At 28.6% G+C, this 21912-nt stretch overlaps 1 protein-coding gene across 1 annotated transcript; it reads right to left on the reverse strand.

Moving 5' to 3' along the window:
* Nucleotides 1–940: 940 nt before the first annotated feature.
* On the reverse strand, nucleotides 941–17311 carry LOC129988018 (uncharacterized). Its single transcript, XM_056096095.1, has 5 exons — nucleotides 17156–17311; nucleotides 15470–15685; nucleotides 14175–14271; nucleotides 5344–6681; nucleotides 941–1541 (listed from the first exon to the last, which is right to left on the reverse strand). Exons 2-5 carry the CDS (start codon nucleotides 15530–15532, stop codon nucleotides 1378–1380), a joined length of 1662 nt encoding a protein of 553 aa, XP_055952070.1. The 5' UTR covers nucleotides 15533–15685; nucleotides 17156–17311; the 3' UTR covers nucleotides 941–1377.
* Nucleotides 17312–21912: the final 4601 nt, after the last annotated feature.

The raw sequence follows: 21912 nt of genomic DNA on the forward strand, positions 1-21912 counted from the left end.
AAAGATTTCACAAAGTTCAGACTTAATAATTTTTCAAAATTATTTATAAATACATTTATTGATTGAAATAAAATATTATTTATGACATTTAATTAAAGAGAAATTTATGAAGCATCAAAGATATTTTTTATTGAATAATCCTTTTAGATATTGCATAAATTATGAAAAAAATTCCGCAGTATACATGATATTTCAGTTCTGAACGATTCAATTCTCTGTATACATATTAAAGAAACATTTTTATTTAAATGTTTGCATTAGTTGAAGTCTAATTACTTATGCTTCAGATTAAAATTTAAACTTTAAAAAAGCTGACAGAAGATGAGAAAAATCATATTAAAATGAACAGAATGGCATAAAGCTCCTAAATCAGTACGAATTATATATCTATCAAAATTTGAAGTAAAAAAATATTTTGCTGTAGAAACCATTAAGACCAAGCAGCTTAAAATATTTATTTAAAAATTTCAGCGGACTTCAATCTCGGCGAACCAGCTGGTTACCAAAGTCAGCAGTATTCAATAATAAATATTATTTTCTTTCACAAAAGTTTTTCTTTAGTCCGTAAAATCTAATTCGGAAAGAACGTGTACTGTTCGTCGAATATGGTAAATTCTAAAATGTGAGTCACAATTTTAAATTTCGGATCGCCTGTTTTGAGAAGTTTATTTCGAAATGTAATTTCTAGTAAACACAATCCTAAAAGTTATTTTAGATGTTATGGATCTGAGTATCGATTTTTTGTTTTAAAGCAGCTCTTGCAAAAAAAAAAAAAAAAAAAAAAAAAGATATAAAATGACGGAACATAATGAAAAACATAACAAGTTTATTTTTCTAAATGAAAACATAGAATAATACTAATATTGTAATAAAAAATAATAAAATAAAAATATAACAATAAATTGAAAATTGTAAACTTTTTTTTGCTTAGTAGCACAATAACTGTTAAAAATAATATTCAAATCATTGTTCATTTCCTGAGCGTGATAATATTGTTCGCGTAAACTTAAGATTTGGAACTTATTGATTGAAATAATTTCTTAATGGGCAATCATAGAATTCTTCACAATGCTTTACCTTAAAGAATGCAAATAACTGCAAATTATTTGCAAATAACTACGCACTCGTATTTAACATTGTTCTTTCATGCATGAAATTTCTTCTTGGAAACTCTGAGATTTGGAGCTGGGTCTTTCCTTCCATTTATCTAAGGAGGAATCAATTTATTGACGAATACGACCTCTTTCCATATCCTTGGAGTCATTATTGCTGCAATTATATCATGAGAACATATTTTTTCTGTAGTGCAGAAATGAACCATCTGCAAATTTCTTTTCACTAAATATGAAAACAATTCAAAAATTACGTCAAAAAATGTCAAGAAACGTCGAATCTCTTTATTTTCTGAGATCTCCTGAGATACTGGTAAGTGCTGTAGAGTAAAAATGCTACACCATTTGTGGCCCCGATGACTTGAAAAGCTGTAGTAGCTCCATAAGTACTCATGAGAAGACCACCAGTGAAACTACCACAGGCTCGACCTGGAAAATATTATAGTATGTTAAAGAAATGTTTTCAACATTATCTTTGTAAAATTATTGATTGATGGTAATGAGTACGAGATTCGTTGGAAAAGTTAAGTCAGAAATATTCATTTTCATCTGGCAAAATATCTAAACCTATTATTTACTGAAGCAGGCATTATCTTTCTAAGAATTTCGGCCATTGCCAAGCGTTCGTTAAATCAGTAAGAAGAACAATCTTCTTCTTCTTTCACTCTTGAAAGAAGAATTAGAGAAAGAAGAATTTAAAATTGCATTCTTGTTGCTGAAAATAGCGTTCGTTAAATCTGAAAGAAGAACATTCTTCTTCTTTCACTTCTGAAAGAAGAAAGAAAGAAGAATTTAAAATTACATTCTTGTTGCTGAAAATAGCGTTCCTTAAATCTGAAAGAAGAACATACTTCTTCTTTCACTTCTGAAAGAAGAATTAGAGAAAGAAGAATTTAAAATTACATTCTTGTTGCTGAAAATAGCGTTCGTTAAATCTGAAAGAAGAGCATTCTTCTTCTTTCACTTCTGAAAGAAGAATTTAAAATTACATTCTTGTTGCTGAAAATAGCGTTCGTTAAATCTGAAAGAAGAACATACTTCTTCTTTCACTTCTGAAAGAAGAATTAGAGAAAGAAGAATTTAAAATTACATTCTTGTTGCTGAAAATATATTTCAACTTCATTTCATAAAGAGTTTTGTTGTTTTGTCCTGTTATTCTTTCATGTAGTTCTCTCATTGTGTCACTTCTATTTTCTTGGATGTTTTTCGATGTTTTTAAAAAGATGTACGACAGAGAAAACAGACAGCTACAGTATTCACTATGAATATGTCTTATCTAAAGAGAATTTATGACATCATTCAACAAACTTTCGTTTTTTATTAATTATGCCATAATCTTAATTTCCTAATTTCTTTAAACGGAATATTTTTTCTATGAATATCCATTATTTAGGCCACCAGATTAACCGACGGAGTAGTCTCCCCAAAACTTTCTCGCATATTTTCCAATAAAGGTTTCTATCCTCTCTTCCGCCGTATAAAATTGTGGACCTTGGGTAAGGTCATATATCAGTAACAGTATGAAAAAACAGTAATAGTATCTTGCAAAACTTTGGAGAACGATAGTTAACGAAGTATCGAATTTGGTGGGAACCTAACATTTTCACTGAATCTATTGTGAAAATATACATTTTGAGCACCTTTTTACTACCGATTGATAGCAAAATTTGATACAAAATTAAATTTTACAAGATAAAATACTGAATTACATTGTTTTTGAATGATTGCGCTTATTGTCTTGTAAAAGTACATATCGACAGATGGTCAACCATTTCACGTATCTAATTTAAAATTAAAAGCAAACAGACAAACAAACTATATTTTAGATGCTAAACCTGTGTACAAAATTTTATCATCCACTTGTACTCGAACATTTATACAAACAGACTTTCTGCGCATGGATTTCGTTCAAAATTTGACAGAAATCTACATATTTGGTCGTAATTCCATATACCAAATTTCATCCGCCCTAGCTGAAAGCGGTTTTGAGTTATCGTGTTCACAGACAGACGGACATAATAACAAAAATTGTTTTTCGAATTCACAGAGATCTGAAATGTGGAGATTCGTCAAAATCTCGAATTCAAAATTTTTTTTTTGAAGATTACAATAATTTCTCTATACTTTGTATACAAAAAAAAACGTGGTTTTTATAGTAGGAGAGATTTTAAATGATTACTATTACTGTGAATACGCTCAACTCGAATCAAATTAAACACAAGAATGAAAGTAACAGTATGGCAAAAGTGTAAAGATCACGATAGCATCCAGCATTGCCAATTAACATGTCAAAACTTTACATATTTTTCGAGCATGTTTCGCATATTCGGATGCACCCCGTGTACCTTTGGATCAACAGAGGAGGATATCAGAAAGAAATTCACTTCCAATATTGTTGAATTTTTTTAAAGAAATGAACTTGATATATAAACAAATAAATCGATAATAATATTTTAACAAAATTACTGCATTCATTTTCAAATACATTTAGTTAATTTAGAAGGGTAAAAAATATTCAATTTTAAGCAGCAAAAATATAATAAATGTAGAAGTTATCACAAAATATAATAATAATAATTTTTTTTAAAGTTTTAAGAAAAAGAAGTAATTTTTAATGAGCAATTAAGCATTTTTTAAATCTCTTTTTAAAAGTGAAATGTTTTTTAAATCGTATATGCAGTATAATATACGATACTATACAATAAAAATTATGTTATAAATACTACTATTATAAACGGTGTACAATATGAATTTTATAATATCGTGAATTTGGTATGTGATATTATTGAAAACTAGATTTGATTTCCATCACTGCAAAAGTGTAATAAACGTTAAAATCTTTCCTTAATTCATAAAAAGGAATAAAAATTTAATCTTTATCTCGAATCATTCTGCTATTCAATATAGAAATTACTATTACTTTCAAAAACAATCTGTTAGAGAAACTAATAAGAACCACGAAACTGGAATTTTGTAGAGACTAATTTCACTCTTTAATTATAGATTAAATTTTATTTTACATTAGTTAACCCTTTAAAGGGACATTTTTTTCTAGTCATATTATGTTTAAATATTTTTAGTCTTGAAATTAGAATAAGAAAAGGAGTTCATTTAACTTATTAGATAAATTTAATTTAATTGATTAATTAATTTGGTTAATTAATAATTAAGTAACAAATCAAGATACATCATTTTGTGTAAGATAAAGAACTGAAGCATCTAAGTTTCTGTCTTTCTAACAAAATTTGTCAGAACTGATGGCAACCTACATAATTTCATACAAAGATTGATAAATTTGGTGGGAAGCATACTTCCCACGGCCCTAGAAAGAGTTAAATCAAACCAAAAAAATAAAAGGTTTCAGAAAAATAAAACCATCCTTTAAAAGGCAATTGCCTTTGAGCCTATATTTATTATTAGTTTACTTACAAGCTAATTTTTTTTTCCTTATTTACATCGATTTACGATGCTTACTAGAAACTATTAAAAAATCGCTTATTTAGTTAAAATAACTACTTAAAATAAAAAAATGGTAATTTCAGGATACTTCTTATTTAGCAGTACTCCGTAAACAATACTTCGTTATCATAATCCATCTTATATTTCCATAGTCGAGCTGGTTCAATAGATAAGCCACCGATTAGTTACCAAACGAATCTAGAGAAACCTGAAGTAAATTGCAAATGGTGTAACATTTGCAATTTACTTCAGGAAATGGAAATAATTGTGTAATAATTGCGATTATTCGCCAAAAAATGGCAAAGGGCAGCATTATAACACGTTCTTCTGTAAATAAAATTTGATTATACTTGCAAAGAATATGCGGTTGACACATAAGAATTAAGGAGATAAACAATAAAAGAGTTATCTAGAGGTGTACGGATGTATAAAGTTGAATTTTTCCTATATCCTTATAAGTGAATTTTAGATTTCCAATATTGTTTATTACTATTCAATATCATATAATTATTTTTATAATATTATTCTACATTTCACAATGGCAGATTTTATAATTTTTTTTAAAAAAAATTCTTAAATTTTACATTTTTTTTAATTATATGTGGAAATATTGTATAATATGACTTTCGAAAATTCTTTGATATTGTAAGACATTATGCACTAAATAGGATATACATTGGCTCACCGTTAATGCCTTAAACTTAAATTGATATTTGTTAAAAATTTCAGTTATAAAAGTGTGATATGTTTAATCAAAATATTTCATATTTACCTAAGGAATAATGCACACTGCCTGCTAATGTAATCATTGTTCCTTTTAAATTTTCTGGTCCGACTTTTGTGCAAAAATCAATGGTGGCAACCCAAAGCAAATGATAACTGAATGTCATGAGCAGTTCCAAGAAGAAGACAGGCCAAGCAACGCGGACGAATGAATATCCAAAACATTTGATGAAGTAACCCAACAGAGCCAAGTTGAAGACATTAGTGTTTCCAATTCTGTCTATGAGCCATTTACCTGCGATTAACACTGGTAGCCCACAAACACCTGCAAAGGTATCCAAAAGACCCATCATATAAATTGGTGTCCCGATATCTGCCAGATAGAGGTTATGGAAATTCATTAGAAACCCCCATGTTCCGCCAAGAACAAACAGAATGAACACGAAGAAAAGGAAATCTACATTTTTGAAGAGTTTTATTGCAGCTCTTGACATTTCTTTGGCAGGTTTGCTTTTGCTTATGTCTAAAGTACAAACTGTTGAAAGGGTTAATAAGGCAATAGCTGCATAGAAGTATAAAGATGATTCATAATGCGGCATTTCTTCGGAAATGGTCGTTTGTTGTATAATAAATGCTACAAGGGATGGCCCAGTCAAAGCACCGGTATTTGACCAAAATATCTGCTTTCCGTATTCAGCTTCAAAAGTATTTGCCATATAATTTGCCAATATATCCAGAAATCGATATGTATTTTCGTCAAAAGTAAGGAACAATACTACAATGGCTATTAAAAATAAAACCTGGCCTTTCCTTTCTACAGCAGTAGATTTATATTCTGCACAGGTCACTGCACATGCCTTCTGATATGCCCCACAGAGGAATTGCGTGTCATTTGCAAGTAGCACAATTTTTGAATCTCGAAAGCACCATACAAAATCATATTGAGAACCACTATTGAAGATGAGCTCTGAGTGATTCACGAATTTATTAATCAAGTTAAGTTTTTTCTGAGAAATATCTTTGCAGCACTTTGGGATACACATTTCTTCACAAGGCATAACTTGTTGAATGTTTTCACACGTGCGATTGACTTTCATTTGTACATAATCTGTGTTGTCACAATACAGGCTGTTGAATAGTTGATTTTCTTCAATTGTTTTGTCTACTTTTGGTACGAATGTCAAGTAGGATGCCAGCGATCCTGCTATCAGCATTGATAATATCGCCACGTACTTTGGTCTTCCTATTTTGTCCGATACCACACCACATGTTGTATTGAACACGAACTGAGAGAGGTACGCTGTCAAGTACATGAAGGAAATTTCTTCCACAGTAAGCCCTCGCTGCTTGAAGAATAGAGTAAGGTATGCTGTCATTCCCATGGAAGCTGAAATAAAAATATAAGCATTACAAAAGTATATGCATAAAATATTTTTTGCTTTAATATATGCGCATAAAGATATCCACGAAGACAAAATGGAATTTTGACGGATTAACAGCTGATATATTAGGTGATATATTATCACAGTGATATATTAGGTTATGGTAAAGGAAACATATCCTAATGAAGAATGTACAATTATGTATAAAGAATATAAAGTTTGAATAAAGAGTGCACAAGTATTCCTTGGTTAAAAATCGCAATCTTTACTATACTCGTTCTGTGAATGAAAGCAAGAATGATCATTATATGATTCTATTATATTCTTTCTTTAAATATGTTAACAGAAACTTATTTGTCGTTCAGGATGTCGATTCTGCCTTTAATTTTAACGATCTCATGAAATCTACATAAATATTGCCCAGTTTTTGCAACTGATATCAATGCTGCTTACAATAGATAACTACGTTGAAACTTTAAAATTTTTTTTTCGAAATTATGAGTTTTATTTATTTAATATTCTTAATGCTTGAACAGGTTTTTTTTTATAAAACCATTAGAGTTTTGTTTCTAAGTTCATTTTTGTTAAGTTATACTAATTTTTATATTTGCGTTTACGTATTTTTTGACGCTATTTTACATCATCAGATGCTGTATTCTAAAATTCTAACCTTTGATAGAATTTCTTACGAAAAACCACAGAAATTAAAATTTAATACATATTTTTTTGTTCAATTTTGGTTTCCTAATTTATCAATAATGTTCTGCAGCTCCTGAACAAGAAAATAAATAATCTACTCATTTAGAAATGTTTTAGAGTTATTTTAGTGTTTCACAGAGAGAAAAAAAAATTGAAAAATTCTTGTTATTTATCGGTTGAAATCACAATATTTAAAGAATGAGTAAAATTACAGCATATTATTTGGTTCAGAAACTAGATAATGAATTGCTTAAGACACTTACAAAATTTTAAACAAAATTTTGATACACCTCTAAACTAGAAGATTTTTACTTTATACTACTTTTTAGTCAAAAAAGGTCCTTTTTCCCAATTTTTTTTTAAAAAACTTTATGGTATATTTTAGTTTTATAGATGTTTTTTCAATATTTTTAATGCAATATAGTTATTTTCGAACGTTTTTCAAAAAAATCATCCCGAATGTAGTCATGCCCTAAGAAATTCGGAAGTTTTCTCAATTAAGTGATACATAATATAAATTACCTCCATCTATTCAAGTTGTACAAATACTTAGACTCCACCATCTACCGGTGAAAAAAGTAATCAAAGAATATTGAAAGGTTTTTGAACAAGGATTTGAAACTTTCTGATTAAATAATAAGGTCATTTAGATCCCTATGAAATTTTTATAGCTGAATAACAGCGAAGTATATAATTAGCTCCAGTTGTCTACAAAAGGGCATAAATTCCATTCTAAAAGTACAGATGTAGCTTCAAAGCTTGCAGATTCTTTAAAATTTCGAACAAAAATTTTTGGCAATAACATTATTTTATGTACTTCGAAATAAATATTGAGCTATAATATCAATCTATAGATATGTTGAGGTGCTTTTCAAAGAGAATGCATTTATTAAAGCGTTTTAAGAAATCGTATGCTTTCAAACTTCTTATTTTATATTCAATGAATAACATAGCATTTGGTACCGTAATATTTGATATTTTAAAAAGAGGATTATGTTTCTTAAAACTATTTGCGGTTTATTCTGAGTCTGACTTACTTTTTCACAACTGTAATAGGGTTATATAAAGTAATAATGGTATTACATCGTTTTTCAGATTTTTCATCATTTGCAAGTAAAATCGAATTGAAAGAAATTAAATCGAAAAAAAAATTAAATTGGAAAAAAAAATGTCATTTAAATCCATCTACTATGAATTTTGAAACTAATTTTTTTTATTTACTATGAATTCTTTCTCCTTCTACTTTCTTATTTATTTCCAAATTCATTTTTTACTGAAATTTCATTTCAAGAATTAATTATCTGCAGCAGAATGTAATTTAAAATAGCATTTATAATATTGTCGTTTGATCGCAATACTTTTCTTAATAAAATTCAAATTTAAAAAAAATCATGTAAATGCGCATGGGCATATAGAAAATTTTAGGAAAAAAAAATGACAATACTCGGATACTTGACAACAAAGTACTACACATCCTTTTCTAGAGTTCATTTGGCCACTTTCCAGTTTGCTATAGATATAGGTGGACTTTATTAAAGGAAAAGTCCCCTAAATCTATAGCAATTAGTTACAAAGAAACATACAAATAACAACAAACCAATGCATATAACAAAAAATGGTAAAAAGAATGAAAATTATCTGGTGTAGAAGAAAAATTGTATGAATGAACATAATAATGTACAATGTGAGGAAAAAATAAAGCAATTATAAAAAAATGATGTACTAGAGGAAGATTAAGGATATACTATGAAGAAAATGAGGGAGCATTATAATATTGTACGGAAAAATTAATAGGATTAATCTAATTGGATTAATTCACCGTGATCAATTAAGAATTTAATCATATTTAAGATTCTTTTTTTAATGAGGAATTATTAAAGATTCTTTTATACAAAATATTTTCCAGCGAATACAAAGGTTTTCTGTGTTGCCATGATAGAGTCAAACGATAGGATGTCGCAAAGTGGTGGGATCACCGACTTTTCCACAAGAGCAAAAGTTATCGTCTAATAAGTGAAAACGGTGCAGAACAGAAGGAAATAGATCATGCCCTGTGACAAACAGGATTTTGTTTTTCTGCTTCCAGCATTTTATCCCAAATGTCGAAAGGAAAGTATATTGAGCTGTTGAAGGATTTAAATAATATAGGTAATATAAAATTATTAGGTAACTAAGCATATATACAGAAATTATACACCTTCAATTCAGCAGTCCTCACACACGAGTCAATCTTATATGATTGCACAAAATTTCAAACCTGTATCACAACAGGAAAAGAAGAAGAATCTTAAAGATACATTGCAAAAGTCTATCTTTAAGGAGCGAAGTAATTCAAATTAAATACAAGATTTTGAAAACAGTTAAGAGCGTCAAAGGATAAATCGATATTAGAAATCGTCTGTAAATGTTTCTTTTGTGTGTAAGGTAAGAGTCTTTAAAAAAATTATGGAAACCACAAAATTTTAACGTTGCATTGTTTGAAGTGGTTGGTGATAAAGACCATAGACTATTTCCTCAGGGTTCTAAAATAACGTTTTGAGTAAAAATGGATTTACCCGATTCTGACGTTTATAGAATATTATCCATAGAATAAATACAGGGTGGCTATAATTAAGCTTCCCCTATAAACATCATCCTACAACGCAAACGGGTGAACGGATTGCAACGAAATTTGGTGCATTGACTATACACGAGATGCGCTCACGGAATTTCGAAAAAAAAAAAAAAATGTTTATTTCCAAAATGTTTACCAAAGGGCGATTTTTATGGAAAAACATTAAATTAAACACAATAGACAACCAAAACGGGATACAGAAACAATATTAACAATCCAGAACAAGAATTATGAGTAATAAAATAAAAAACCGGGAAATGCTGAAAACTCCATAACGCTTCATGTGCGAAGCATCACAACTGATCATTACGATCTGCTGATCAACACACTGTTCATCGACTTGAAATTTCGCAGGTGAATGAGGGTGGTCACTTGGAGTCCCTTTCTCTACATTGTCCTGGACACAATTAACAACTGCTCCTCTTGTGCAATTTCGTCCTAATCTATTTTTGTTTCTGGAAAATGAACTTTTTTTTTTCTCAAATAGATTACTGTTATTTTTTCCTTACCGTTACTTAATGTGGTTCGATGACAAGTGATCAAAAACTAGTCAATATTGTTTGTGTATTCCGTTTTGGTAGTTTATTGTGTTAAAATTAATGTTTTTCTGGAAAAGGCAACCTCTGGTGGACATTCTAGAACTAATTTTTTTTTGAAATTCCGTGAGCGCATCTCGTGTATAGTCTATACACCAAATTTCTTTGAAATCCGTCCATCCGTTTGCGTTGTATGATGCTGTTTATAGGGAAAGTTTAATTATAACCACCCTGTATTTGTCTAAGAAAATAGGGAAATTAGGGCTCTGAATTTTTATATTTTAAACTTTGATTTGGAAACAATTTCTTCACTAATTCTTCTGTTAATCATTAATTCAGTAATAAATCTAGAAAATGCAAATGAATAAGCTTCGAATCAAGTAGAAAAGAAAAAAATTTGCACTTATGATTGTATGATATTTTAGTCATCATTTTTACTTTTTGTACGAAGTATGGAGAAAATATTGTAATCATAAATAAATAAATGAAAAAAAAATCGAACTCGAGATTTTGGCACATCTCCACTTTTTAGGCATTCGAAAAACACATTTTAAAAATTGTATCTGTTTGTTTGATTATTTATCTGTCAATCAGTCTATCTGTGACAGTTCAAATACTTTATATCGGAAAGCTGGAAAGGAAAGGCAAATCCCTTTTAATCTAAGTACACTATTTTCAAAATCTTTTCAATCCTTAGACAAAAAATAATTCGAATGGTTTTCCTGAAACATTCATGCATGCTCTACAATTAATTGTCCATCGTCTCCCTGCATAAAATTGTGATAATGCCAGAAATACCTTGTATGGTGTTCACCAACGCCATGCGAATTAGTTACAATTTACAGATCTCGTTACAAAATATAGATTTTTGGCATGAATCTAGCGTTTTTACCGAATCTATTATAAGAATACGTGTTTGGTCGCCTTTTTACAGACCGATTTACTCCCAAAATTTGATACCAAATTACAGTTGTAGTCACAAGGCAAGAAAAAGAATTTCATTGATTTAAATCATTGTGTTTATAAATAAACCCATTTACATGCACGAGAAAGTACGGACCGACAAATGGTCAACCGCCTGACAAATTTAGCTCCAAATTTTATACGAATATCTATTTGAGATGCTAAACTTGTATATCAAATTTTATTTATATAGTTCTTTGTAGTTTGTAATTATTGAGTCCATTTGTACTCAAACAGACGGAGAGACAGACTTCATCTGAACGGATTTTGCTCAACATTCGATAGAAATCCACAAATTTGCTGAAAAGACAGTACATGAAATTTCATTTGTCTACCTCAAAGCGTTTTGAGTTATTATGTTCACAGACAGACAGACAAAATGCCAAAAATGTGTTTTTTGGGAGGTCTGAAATGTGGGAATTCTGTAAAATCTCGACTTTGAATGTTTGGTTATTACAATACCTTCTCTCTATGTAGCATACGATAAAATAAAAATGAAATATTACATATTGAAGCAACCATGAGTAATGCTTATATTGCTATCAAACAATTCAATATTTGTTGTAAAATGAACAATATCAAATTACAAATATTATAAAAAATAATAGACAAATCTAGGCTTGTAACAAAGCTTATATTATTAAAAAAGCTTTTGGCAATTGACAATAGTTTGTATTAGTCAGCAAGAAATGAAACTTTATCTCTGCATTTTAAACATATTTCAATAAATTAACTATCGTTTGCAAACATTTTTCTTTCAAATTGAATGCAAATAATATTTTATAATGGAAAATATGAAATCGTCTTTTGATTTTTCATATATATTGAAGGAAAAAAAATCGCCTGCTTTTCTTAATTAATATTGTTATTAAGGATCTTATCTGTTGCGCATTTAAATATTTCAATTATAATTATTAACTGGAGCAAAAAGAAATTTGCCATAATTAAAAAAAATATTCTTCAGTGTTATTGTATTTATTGTTAACTGCATGCCAATAGCAACTTTAATCTTAAGTTAGGCTTTATGTTATCTGCTCTTTTCTTTTATTTAGTTATTATTATTCAAACTTTTAATCTTTACTACAAGTGCATTTAAATAATTTCAAACAATAGAAATAAAAGAAAAGTAGAAGTTTTATTTCCTTTTTTTTCCAATACTGGTAGCATAAATTGTTGATGTTAGAAACAGTCAAAATTAGGGCTTGAAAATCACTTTTTAGCCCCTAATTTCGAAGCAATTGCAGCTACAGAAAATTTTCGAATGCAAAAGTTGTTTGTCTGAATGAGATAATAATTTGAAAAATTTGATTTATTTTGCTATCTTGAATATTAAGAAAGTTACAGCGAAATGAAAATTTCGACCCACCACTATTTCCACCCTCTCTTTGAATTTTTAACTTCGTTTTATTTCCCTCCCGGAAGTCATGATTTATGAACAAGCAGAAGCGACGAGCACAACACAGAACGACACAACACGAAGTAAGGAAAAGCTTAAAGAAAGGGAAAATTTTTTTATCCCTGGTCTTATATTGTATGAGATTTCGATAGCGATTACACGTGTCGAATTAGGCAAGGGAATTATAGGGATCTTCTAAAGGAATGTCTTTGTTCGACACTTTTTTATTCCTTCATTCGGAGCGCAGAAATCGTTGAAGAAAGCATTTTTACAGAGCTTTCTCTTGCATTAAATAAATAGAGAAAGTGGAATAGGATCAGGAAATAAGAGAATACTTTTAGAATGAAGTTAATATGTGTTGAATCGAGCTAAAAATTAGGAAATTAATTAAGTTTAAATTAGATTTTAAAATATCATTACAAATTAATGTAAGCATAATTTTAGAAGCAGAGTCGTGGCCGAAAACAGAAAAGAAACGTTGAATTTTTAACTTCGCTTTATTTCCATCCCGAGAGGCACAAGCAGCACAGACAAGACACGTCCGTTCACAGCACTGCACAAAAGCAGAAGGTAAAAGAGAGGGAAAATAATTTTCACAGTGCTTATATACAATGATAGGGATTTCTTTACACGCGGCGATTTAGACAAGGGAAACACAGCTATCTTTTAGAAGAATTTGTTTAGATCAGCAATTTTGTATTCCTTCACTCGGGGAGTGGGAGCCACTGACGAAAGCATTCTTACAGAGCTTTCTGTTGCATTAATTAAATAGAAAAAGTGGAATGGGATCAGAAAATAAGAGACTATTTTTAGAATGAAGTTAATATGTGCTGAATTGAGCTAAAAATTAGGAAATTAATTAAATTTATTTTTAAATATCATTATATATATGTGTGTATATATAAGAATTTGAAGCCGGCTCAGTAAAATTTTAAAATAATTCATTAAAAACTGACGAATTTCTCGAATGAAAAAAACTTGGTCATAAAATTGAAGTTAGAAAGCAGAAAGAACATGAAAAGAGTTTTTTCAGATCATTAAAAAGACACATGCTATGACGGATGAGACATTTTATAATTGACTATTTGGGTTTAATTTGATCAACTGCTGATGTGGTGGTTATCTTTGGTTTTTACTTTTCATCAGTAACAATGATTTCCATAGAAGAACATTATGATATTAAAGCAACTTGATTTTTTTGTTATTAACCATTAACTTTTACCAAATTACACACAACTTTAAATATTGAATCATTTAATTCTTATTCTGGAAAACAACAATGTTCTTTACCTGAGTACCAGAGAGTGAGCACAATTTTTAAGGGGATGAGCGGCTTGCAAATACTGATTTTGTATTTGCTACTGATATTGATGATCAGTCGAGAATCCTATTGAGAGGAGCAAAATATGAATTAAAAAATCAACAAATATAAAACGGTGAACTGATTTATTAAAAATATTAAAATACGAACTATATAAAGAAAATTGACGAATAAATTAATTTGACCCAGATTAATAATACATTTGTGATATTTTGTGGAGTAATAATTTCTTTGTGGGAAGATTTCGGTTTTAAGAATCGAAGTTTCTTATGCAAACCGATTTCTCCGAAGATACGCCATGTATATTAATTAGCCTGATACTCATTAAATCTGATGTCGAAAGCTAACCATCCACCTGTTGTTGTAGCATATCGGGAACAGAATATCAGTTCAGATGTAATTCTTGGTATCTGACTATAGTTTAAAAGATAAGAAAGTTTAAAATAGTCTTTTTTGTATTTCGAAAAGGCCATAATATTCCATTAAAGAAAAAAGTACTGTTACAAATATCTTACTTCGCATTGCCCTGGTGGTCCAGTCTCAGTTTCCAGAAAGACATGATTCGATCTCGTATTAATCTTTTAGTATACAATGACGTTTCTGCCACGTGTGTCGAATTGCTGAATTAGGTGTTTAGAAATGTAAATTCGCTTAGAAATGCGATATCTCAAATGCTCCTATTGTTATAAGAATCAAAAGAACAATAAGTGTCCAAAACAGGATGTGCCATTTAATTAGAAAGTTATATAAATTTGTATGTCAATTAGGATGAAACAGGCTATTGCTGGTGGGATGAGGGCTTTGGAGATGGATTTGCTGATTCAAATGCCATCTTTATCATCTACTGCGCATGAAATTCCTTACTAAGAACGTAAAACCAGCTCTGTTTGGTTGATAAGGATATTTGGAGATGGAGTAGTCGATCCATATGCCATTCTCGTCTGATTCGTTTGAGCGTTCTGATATTTAAAAATTATAAGAACTAATTTAAATCAACATGGTAATTAACCTCATTAAACCGCTTTATCTCTTTCAATTGTAAACATTTATCTCTTTCAATTGTAAAGTTCATTTGCTTTTGAGACCAAGTACCTATTAAATTATGGGAGGACTATAAATATATACTATGTATATACTATAAATATCCGGCATTTCAGTTATTTAATGCCACAAAAATTAAAATTCAGCAAATGCATTCAATTACACTAATAAATACTCAAATTTTCTAGATAATTCTATCTTTATATTCTTGGAATTCGCTTACCATTTTCTTACTCTTTGATGTTGGAAACGAATCCGGCAATTTTGAATTCTGCGTCAGCGTCATTTCTCACTAGTCAGTTAGTGTCAGTAAAATCAGAAACTTGCTTGAAAATATACATATATCAAACGGTTAGAGACAGATGACCTACGTAAGCATGGAATAGAATGCACTTCAGTATCTTTTAGCAGCAACATGCAGTGTGAAAATGGCCAAAAACTGACAAGGAAAGGAAAAAAAAATTCGGTTAAATTGAGACATTTTAAACTACTCCTAATTATAAATTTTTTTGGCTGAAATTTTTTTTATTTCCAAAAATGAACAAGAATATAAAGAATAATATTAATGATAAAAAGTAAGATATTAAATTTAAAATTGTTATTCATCGAGTTTTTCTGAAGTTTAAGTTAATACAATAGATAATTTTAATATTTATTAGTTAAATAATCTATAAATAGGTGGCATTGAGAAATTTTTTGGGGAAATTAGACGAACCATCAAATAAACCGGTGCACCATAAATTTTTCATGCTGAAAAATAAAACCGGGAGACGTTGAAATATAATAAAAGCATTTTATTTGTGCACCAAAAGTTAAGGAATTTTAACCAATGATGTTTATGGACTGGCATATTATTTGTAAATTGCAATATATATCTTATGAAAAAAAATCATAAAATCCTCTGTAACAAGCTTTTCAAATAATCACTGGAGCAGAGATACCAAATTTATCATGTAGTTTTTCTTGGATAACAAATAATTGCTGGGACTACAAGTTTAAGTAATAGAAATAGGTTTTTTTCTTAATTTCAATTATATTTTTAATTAAAATATTTAAATTTTTCGCAATAAATTCGGAACATGTTATTTCAAAAAAAAAAAAAAAATCTCATCACTTTAAAATTTAAAAAAGAAGCTTTTTATCGATACTATTTTTATTTCCATACAATATGTTCACTAGTCTTAGTAATTAAAAAAATTGTAAGTATATTTTACAACAATATTTGCTAATGTTTTATTAGTTACTGGATGTATATTCACTTATGCAGTTTGCGACGATATTGAATATATTTTCGCGCGTCTTATCATGTTGTAGTTATAAACAATTTATTGAAAATAATATAAATACAGTGTATCAAATCTTACTATCATTCTTTGGACTTTCAATTTAAATATCCTTTAATTTTTTTAATAATTATTTTCCTTCTTTTTTAACGTTTTAATTAATATTGCATTTTGATAAATATTATGGGACTATGAAATCAATTCTCCCAAATTCACTAATAGGTATTTAGTAATAATTTTTTACCTAAATTCATTAATAAGTAATTATTTAATCATTTTTTATCTAATATGTTATATTTTTTTATGGAATCAAAATGTAATTAAATCTTTCAATTAATGAACAGCACTAGTTCTAGAATAATTCTAGAATATTTCTAGAAAATTCTGGAATATTTCTAGAAAATTCTGGAATATTTCTAGAAAAATAGTTCTGAGAATATTAAAATTAGGTTTTTTTCATCGAGAATAATAAAGTACTTAAAACTGTCAAGAAGTAAGTGAAAAAATTAAATATTAAATTCCTTCTTTACCTGTATAAAATAAGTCATATTAAATGCAAATATGTAAAAATAATTATTGGAGTATCAAGTATTATTCAAGTGTTCTAGGACAGATAGGAAAATTACCTGAGAGCCTGCATCAAACAATCGGGGCACCTTTGGATGAAAAAGACACTACGACAATCTCTGATGAGTGGGTTTTCCTTCAACACATTGTTGCGAATAACTGTGGGAAGGTTAACTCGTGTTATACAATAACGAGACGAAAGCGCTTCATTTGGATTCATAGCATTTCTAGACCACATTTGCTGAAGGAAACTTATGCAATCATATAAGCTGAAAAGTTGTGTCCAAGAGGTGATAACCTTGGCTCGTGCAGGAGAACAGGAAGAACTTGAAGAATCAAAGCAGATGATTTATTAGCTTCCACGGGAATAAACAAAAACATATATTTGACATTTAACGTTTTCGCATTAAGTAGTTTATCTTTTTTATGGCAATTATTTGCATTTTACTATTTTTTATTTTAATTTGTGAGATAATTATGCTGTAGAGTGGATGTATCATAATGTGCAAAAGATGAATGATAATAATTGGGAAAAGAAATGTAACAATTATTTGAGAGAAGAATAGGCTAAATTAAAGAATTCTTAATTATAGCTCATCTTATTAAAAATGCTTGCAAAATTAAAAAAAAAAAACGAATTTAAAATTGTTTGTGCTAAATAAATTTGCGTTTGCGAGTTCTTCAGAACTTTTAGGAAAATCAAGTTTATCTGATAGGCAACATTCAGCTTGAAATAACCGAAAAAAATTAGTGTGTTCTTACTTGATTTTTTCCTTTATTTTCGTGTAATAATATTTATTATCTATTCTCATTTTGTCTCAGTCATATCAATCGATCATTTCTGATTGGATAAAAAAATTCTATTAGGTAAAAAAATAAAATAATTATCAATTAAAAATAAATAAAAAAAGGAAATCAATAAAAAATTTCTTTACAGTATATAAAACAAAGATTTCAACTCAGAGTTTGTCATTGTCATTTGTTTATTTCACAGTTTCTGCTGATAATATTAAATTTACAAAAATGTTTTAAAGTCTTCCCAAATTTTAAGAAAATAATTCATTTAATGATACCTGACAAATTATTAGTATAATAATATTTTTCAAATGGCACTGTTTATAAAATATCTGATACGCAATGAGAAATTAATTCATAAACATACTGTAAGAAAGATAACTGGGTCTAGATTTACTGGATTTGGCCCGTAGTTACTTTTCGGATTACAGATATTCATAAAAAAAAGATTTAAAAAAGATCAGAAATTTTAATTTAATAAAAATCCTTTTTTCTTCCTTAACTAGTTTTTACATTTCACTTTAAAAAAATTATCGTTTTCGCACTGATTTAAAAAAAATCAAAATAATTATGCAACAGCTGATAAAATAGATTTTTTACCATTCTTTCAGCAATGAAATGCTCAGTGATCTGTTTAATTGTAGAAATGATTTTCTCAGTATAACTCAAGAAATAATTAAATTTACATTTGAAAAATATTTTATTTTCGAAACATAAACATTTTTATTTCCAATTTAATGAGAGATTTTTTTTTTTTTATAAATCTGAGATAACTTTCTGAATTTGTAAGTATGATTTAGAAAAGACGGTGTAACAGTATTATGAAATTGCAAACGATAAAATAAATGAAGTTTATTTTAACTTGACAAAATTATCATACTTCAATGTTTTTTAAACATGAGATTGGAGTACCTTTTGTTTTTTCTGCTGACAGTATGCTTAATCATGAATGTAAATATCTTTATATTAATAAATACATTAAATATTTTCTTTCGGCTTAATAAATCTTTTTGTGTGAATACGCGAAATAATTATAAATATATGAACTTTTACTTGAAGGTGAGTGGCAACAGAAAGATAAATAATAAAAAAAATCACAAAAATGTACAGTGGTGGCCAAAATTGTGAACACTTTTGAAAATCATTATGTATATTAACTTTGTATGCTTATAGAAAATGTTATATTTCACAAAATATAAACACTTACATATCATTTGAAAGAGAATTTAATGCAAATTTCAATACCAGAAGTAAAATTCACATATTTGCAATAAAAAAAAAGTTATTCTCACTTTAATCTGAATAACGAAAACAGTGATGAAGTGGATTGTAATTTCTAACATTTCTGACCAATCATTGTTCCTGTTCTGGGAACCAGTCAAATGTTTATTACTGCTAGCAGAAGCTGATGTCATGTTTAAAGTTGGAACAAGTCATTATTGTACTTTTTCTATAGAAGGAATACTGTTTTTTGTAATCAAAGTGTGTTAGAAATTTTGTTAAACTTTTTTAATATATAGTCGGAATTTTTGTAAATATTTCTAATATTTAGTTAAGAAGCAATGATATCAAATAAAAAAATATATTTTGACACCTAGAAAGAGAACTACGATTACTGCGTTACATAAATGTGGTCTTTCCTATGCTGAAATTGCAAGACAAGTGGGTGGTTCAATGACTACATCTGGAGTTCGAAAGTTTTGTTTGTGATATCATGAGACAAATTCAATAAAAAAAACCAAGCAGGAAATGGCTGAAAAAGGTGCACCACATCTTCTGTCGACAGAGAATAAAAAGACAATGTCTCCAAGATAGAAGAATGTCATCAGAGGCCATCAGAAGTCAATTGAATGATTCTGCCATTTATGTAAGTTCAAAAACAATCAGGAGAAGATTATTAAATGTGGGACTAAGAGGTAGAATTCAACGAAAAAATCCTTACCTCAATTTACAGCAACGTATAAAAAAATTACAGTGGACAAGGGAAACGCATTAATTGGACAGATGATCAGTGATCACAAGTTATACGGAGTGATGAAATCAAGATATTGTTATTCGGTAGTGATGGGAAAATATTTAAGACATAGAATAGGCAAGGAGCTACATCCTGACTGTATCCAGGCAACTATGAAGAACTCATTTAGTGTTATGATTTGGCCAAACATATCAGCAGACGGTATTGGTCTTCTTCATGTTACCGATGGGATATTAAATGCAAGAAAATACATTGACATCATTACAGAGCCAAAACTTACACCTTCTATCAGTGATCTCTTTCTCAATAACACATTATTTATTTTTTAGCAGGATTCAGCTCCTTTCCACACAGCAAAAATATCGAAAGTTTGATTTAGTACAAAGAGCATTGAATTATTTTCAGGGCCAGAAAACAGTCCTGACCTCAAAATCATTGAGAACTTATGGCACCGTTTGAAAATTCTTATACATATGAAGCGTTCTTCAAATAAAAAGGAATTAATTGAGGCTATAATTGTTTCCTGGTATCATGCAATAACGAAGGAAGAGCTCGAACCTCTCGTCAGCTCAATAAAACATCAGTGTGAAGCTATAATAAAGAATAAAAGCTACCCTACTAAGTATTGATAACTCTCTGCAGTCATCAGCATCTAATATATCTCAATAATTATTGCCTCTTAACATTTTTGTTTTGCAAATATTTGAATTTTGCTTTTCGTATTGAAATCAGCATTAAATTCTCGGTAAAATGATATATAAGAGTTTGCATTTTGTGAAACTTAAAATTTTATATAAGCATACAAAGTTAAAAAATATAAATATTTTCAAAAGTGTCCACAATTTTGGCCACCACTGTATATAATGCCTTTATTTAACGGAAAAGTGAATTAATAAGAAAACAAATAAATGAAATGAATGATATTTAATATGAAAGAGAATGAATGAAGTGAATTAATTATTTAATTTAGAGATTAATTAGTAAGAATAATTTGTCATTTTATACGGATGAATTATTATTCTGTTAAAATATAATATTTATGATTAAGTGAATTAATTATTTAATTGCTATAAATGCAAATTTACGAAGGCTTTAAATATTTTTTATGGAATGTATGAGTTATTTAATATGGAAATGGATTAAAGAACTATTTAATATGAATTAAATGTAGTACATTCTTTCTAATAAAATAATAAATTACTATTGTTTGGTTTCATTCGTGATTAATTAAATTAAATTAAACTAATAAACAATATATTGTATGAGAATAATAAAAATTTTCTTAATTATTTATAAATATTAAAAGCAATTTTTTTTGCAAACTTCTCTCTATTAAAATACTCCAATAGTTTATTTTAACGATTACAGTTCGTTTTCTCATTTTTATTTTAAATAAAATTTTAATTCCAATTAATCAGTATAATAATATAATGAAAATAACGATTCAAAATAGCAGATGGACTGCAATGAAAGTTAGAATAAAGCTGTTTTCCACAATTAATATCTTGTTACAATTTTTGAAAATAATAACAATAAAAATGTTTTTTAGGGTAGCCTAAGTCGTAAAAACCTATCTCAGAATTCATTTTTCTTACGGTTAAAGTACTATATATAAGAAAATAAAATCATCATTCATTTTCCATTCAAAATGAACGAAAATAAAATAACAGAAAGAATATAACTTACTTTTTGTGAATCTTGTGAAAGATTTCATATTTCCTTTTTAGATGTATGTGAAAACAATTCAGTACTTTTTTCACGTCGCGATGATAGCAGATCCAGCGTTGCTGTGGAATTATATTATCCAGATCCATCCAAAAACATTTCCAGATCAAGATGGCAACAGCAGTTTGAAATTTTCTGGTAGAACATTTTGCAAAACTATTCGACTGACAAATTCAAACGAAGAAATATTTCATTATTATTTTAAAATAAAATTATAAATTTAAATATCTTTATGGTTTGAACAGGATGAGGACTTCAAAAGATATGTTAAAAGCTATATATTCTGGGCAATTTTCAAATAGCACTATTTTCCTAAAGTGG

This window comes from Argiope bruennichi, chromosome 10 (assembly GCF_947563725.1).
Source record: "Argiope bruennichi chromosome 10, qqArgBrue1.1, whole genome shotgun sequence".
Taxonomy (NCBI): domain Eukaryota; kingdom Metazoa; phylum Arthropoda; class Arachnida; order Araneae; family Araneidae; genus Argiope; species Argiope bruennichi.

Excerpts from the sequence above, each read along its gene's own strand:
- LOC129988018 (XM_056096095.1), bottom strand. The coding sequence starts at position 15,532 with ATGACGCTGACGCAGAATTCAAAATTGCCGGATTCGTTTCCAACATCA. Across the intron at positions 14,272-15,469 it reads CATCAAAGAGTAAGAAAATG|GATTCTCGACTGATCATCAA; the intron begins GTAAGCGAATTC and ends TCCTCTCAATAG. Across the intron at positions 1,542-5,343 it reads CAGTGTGCATTATTCCTTAG|GTCGAGCCTGTGGTAGTTTC; the intron begins GTAAATATGAAA and ends AATATTTTCCAG.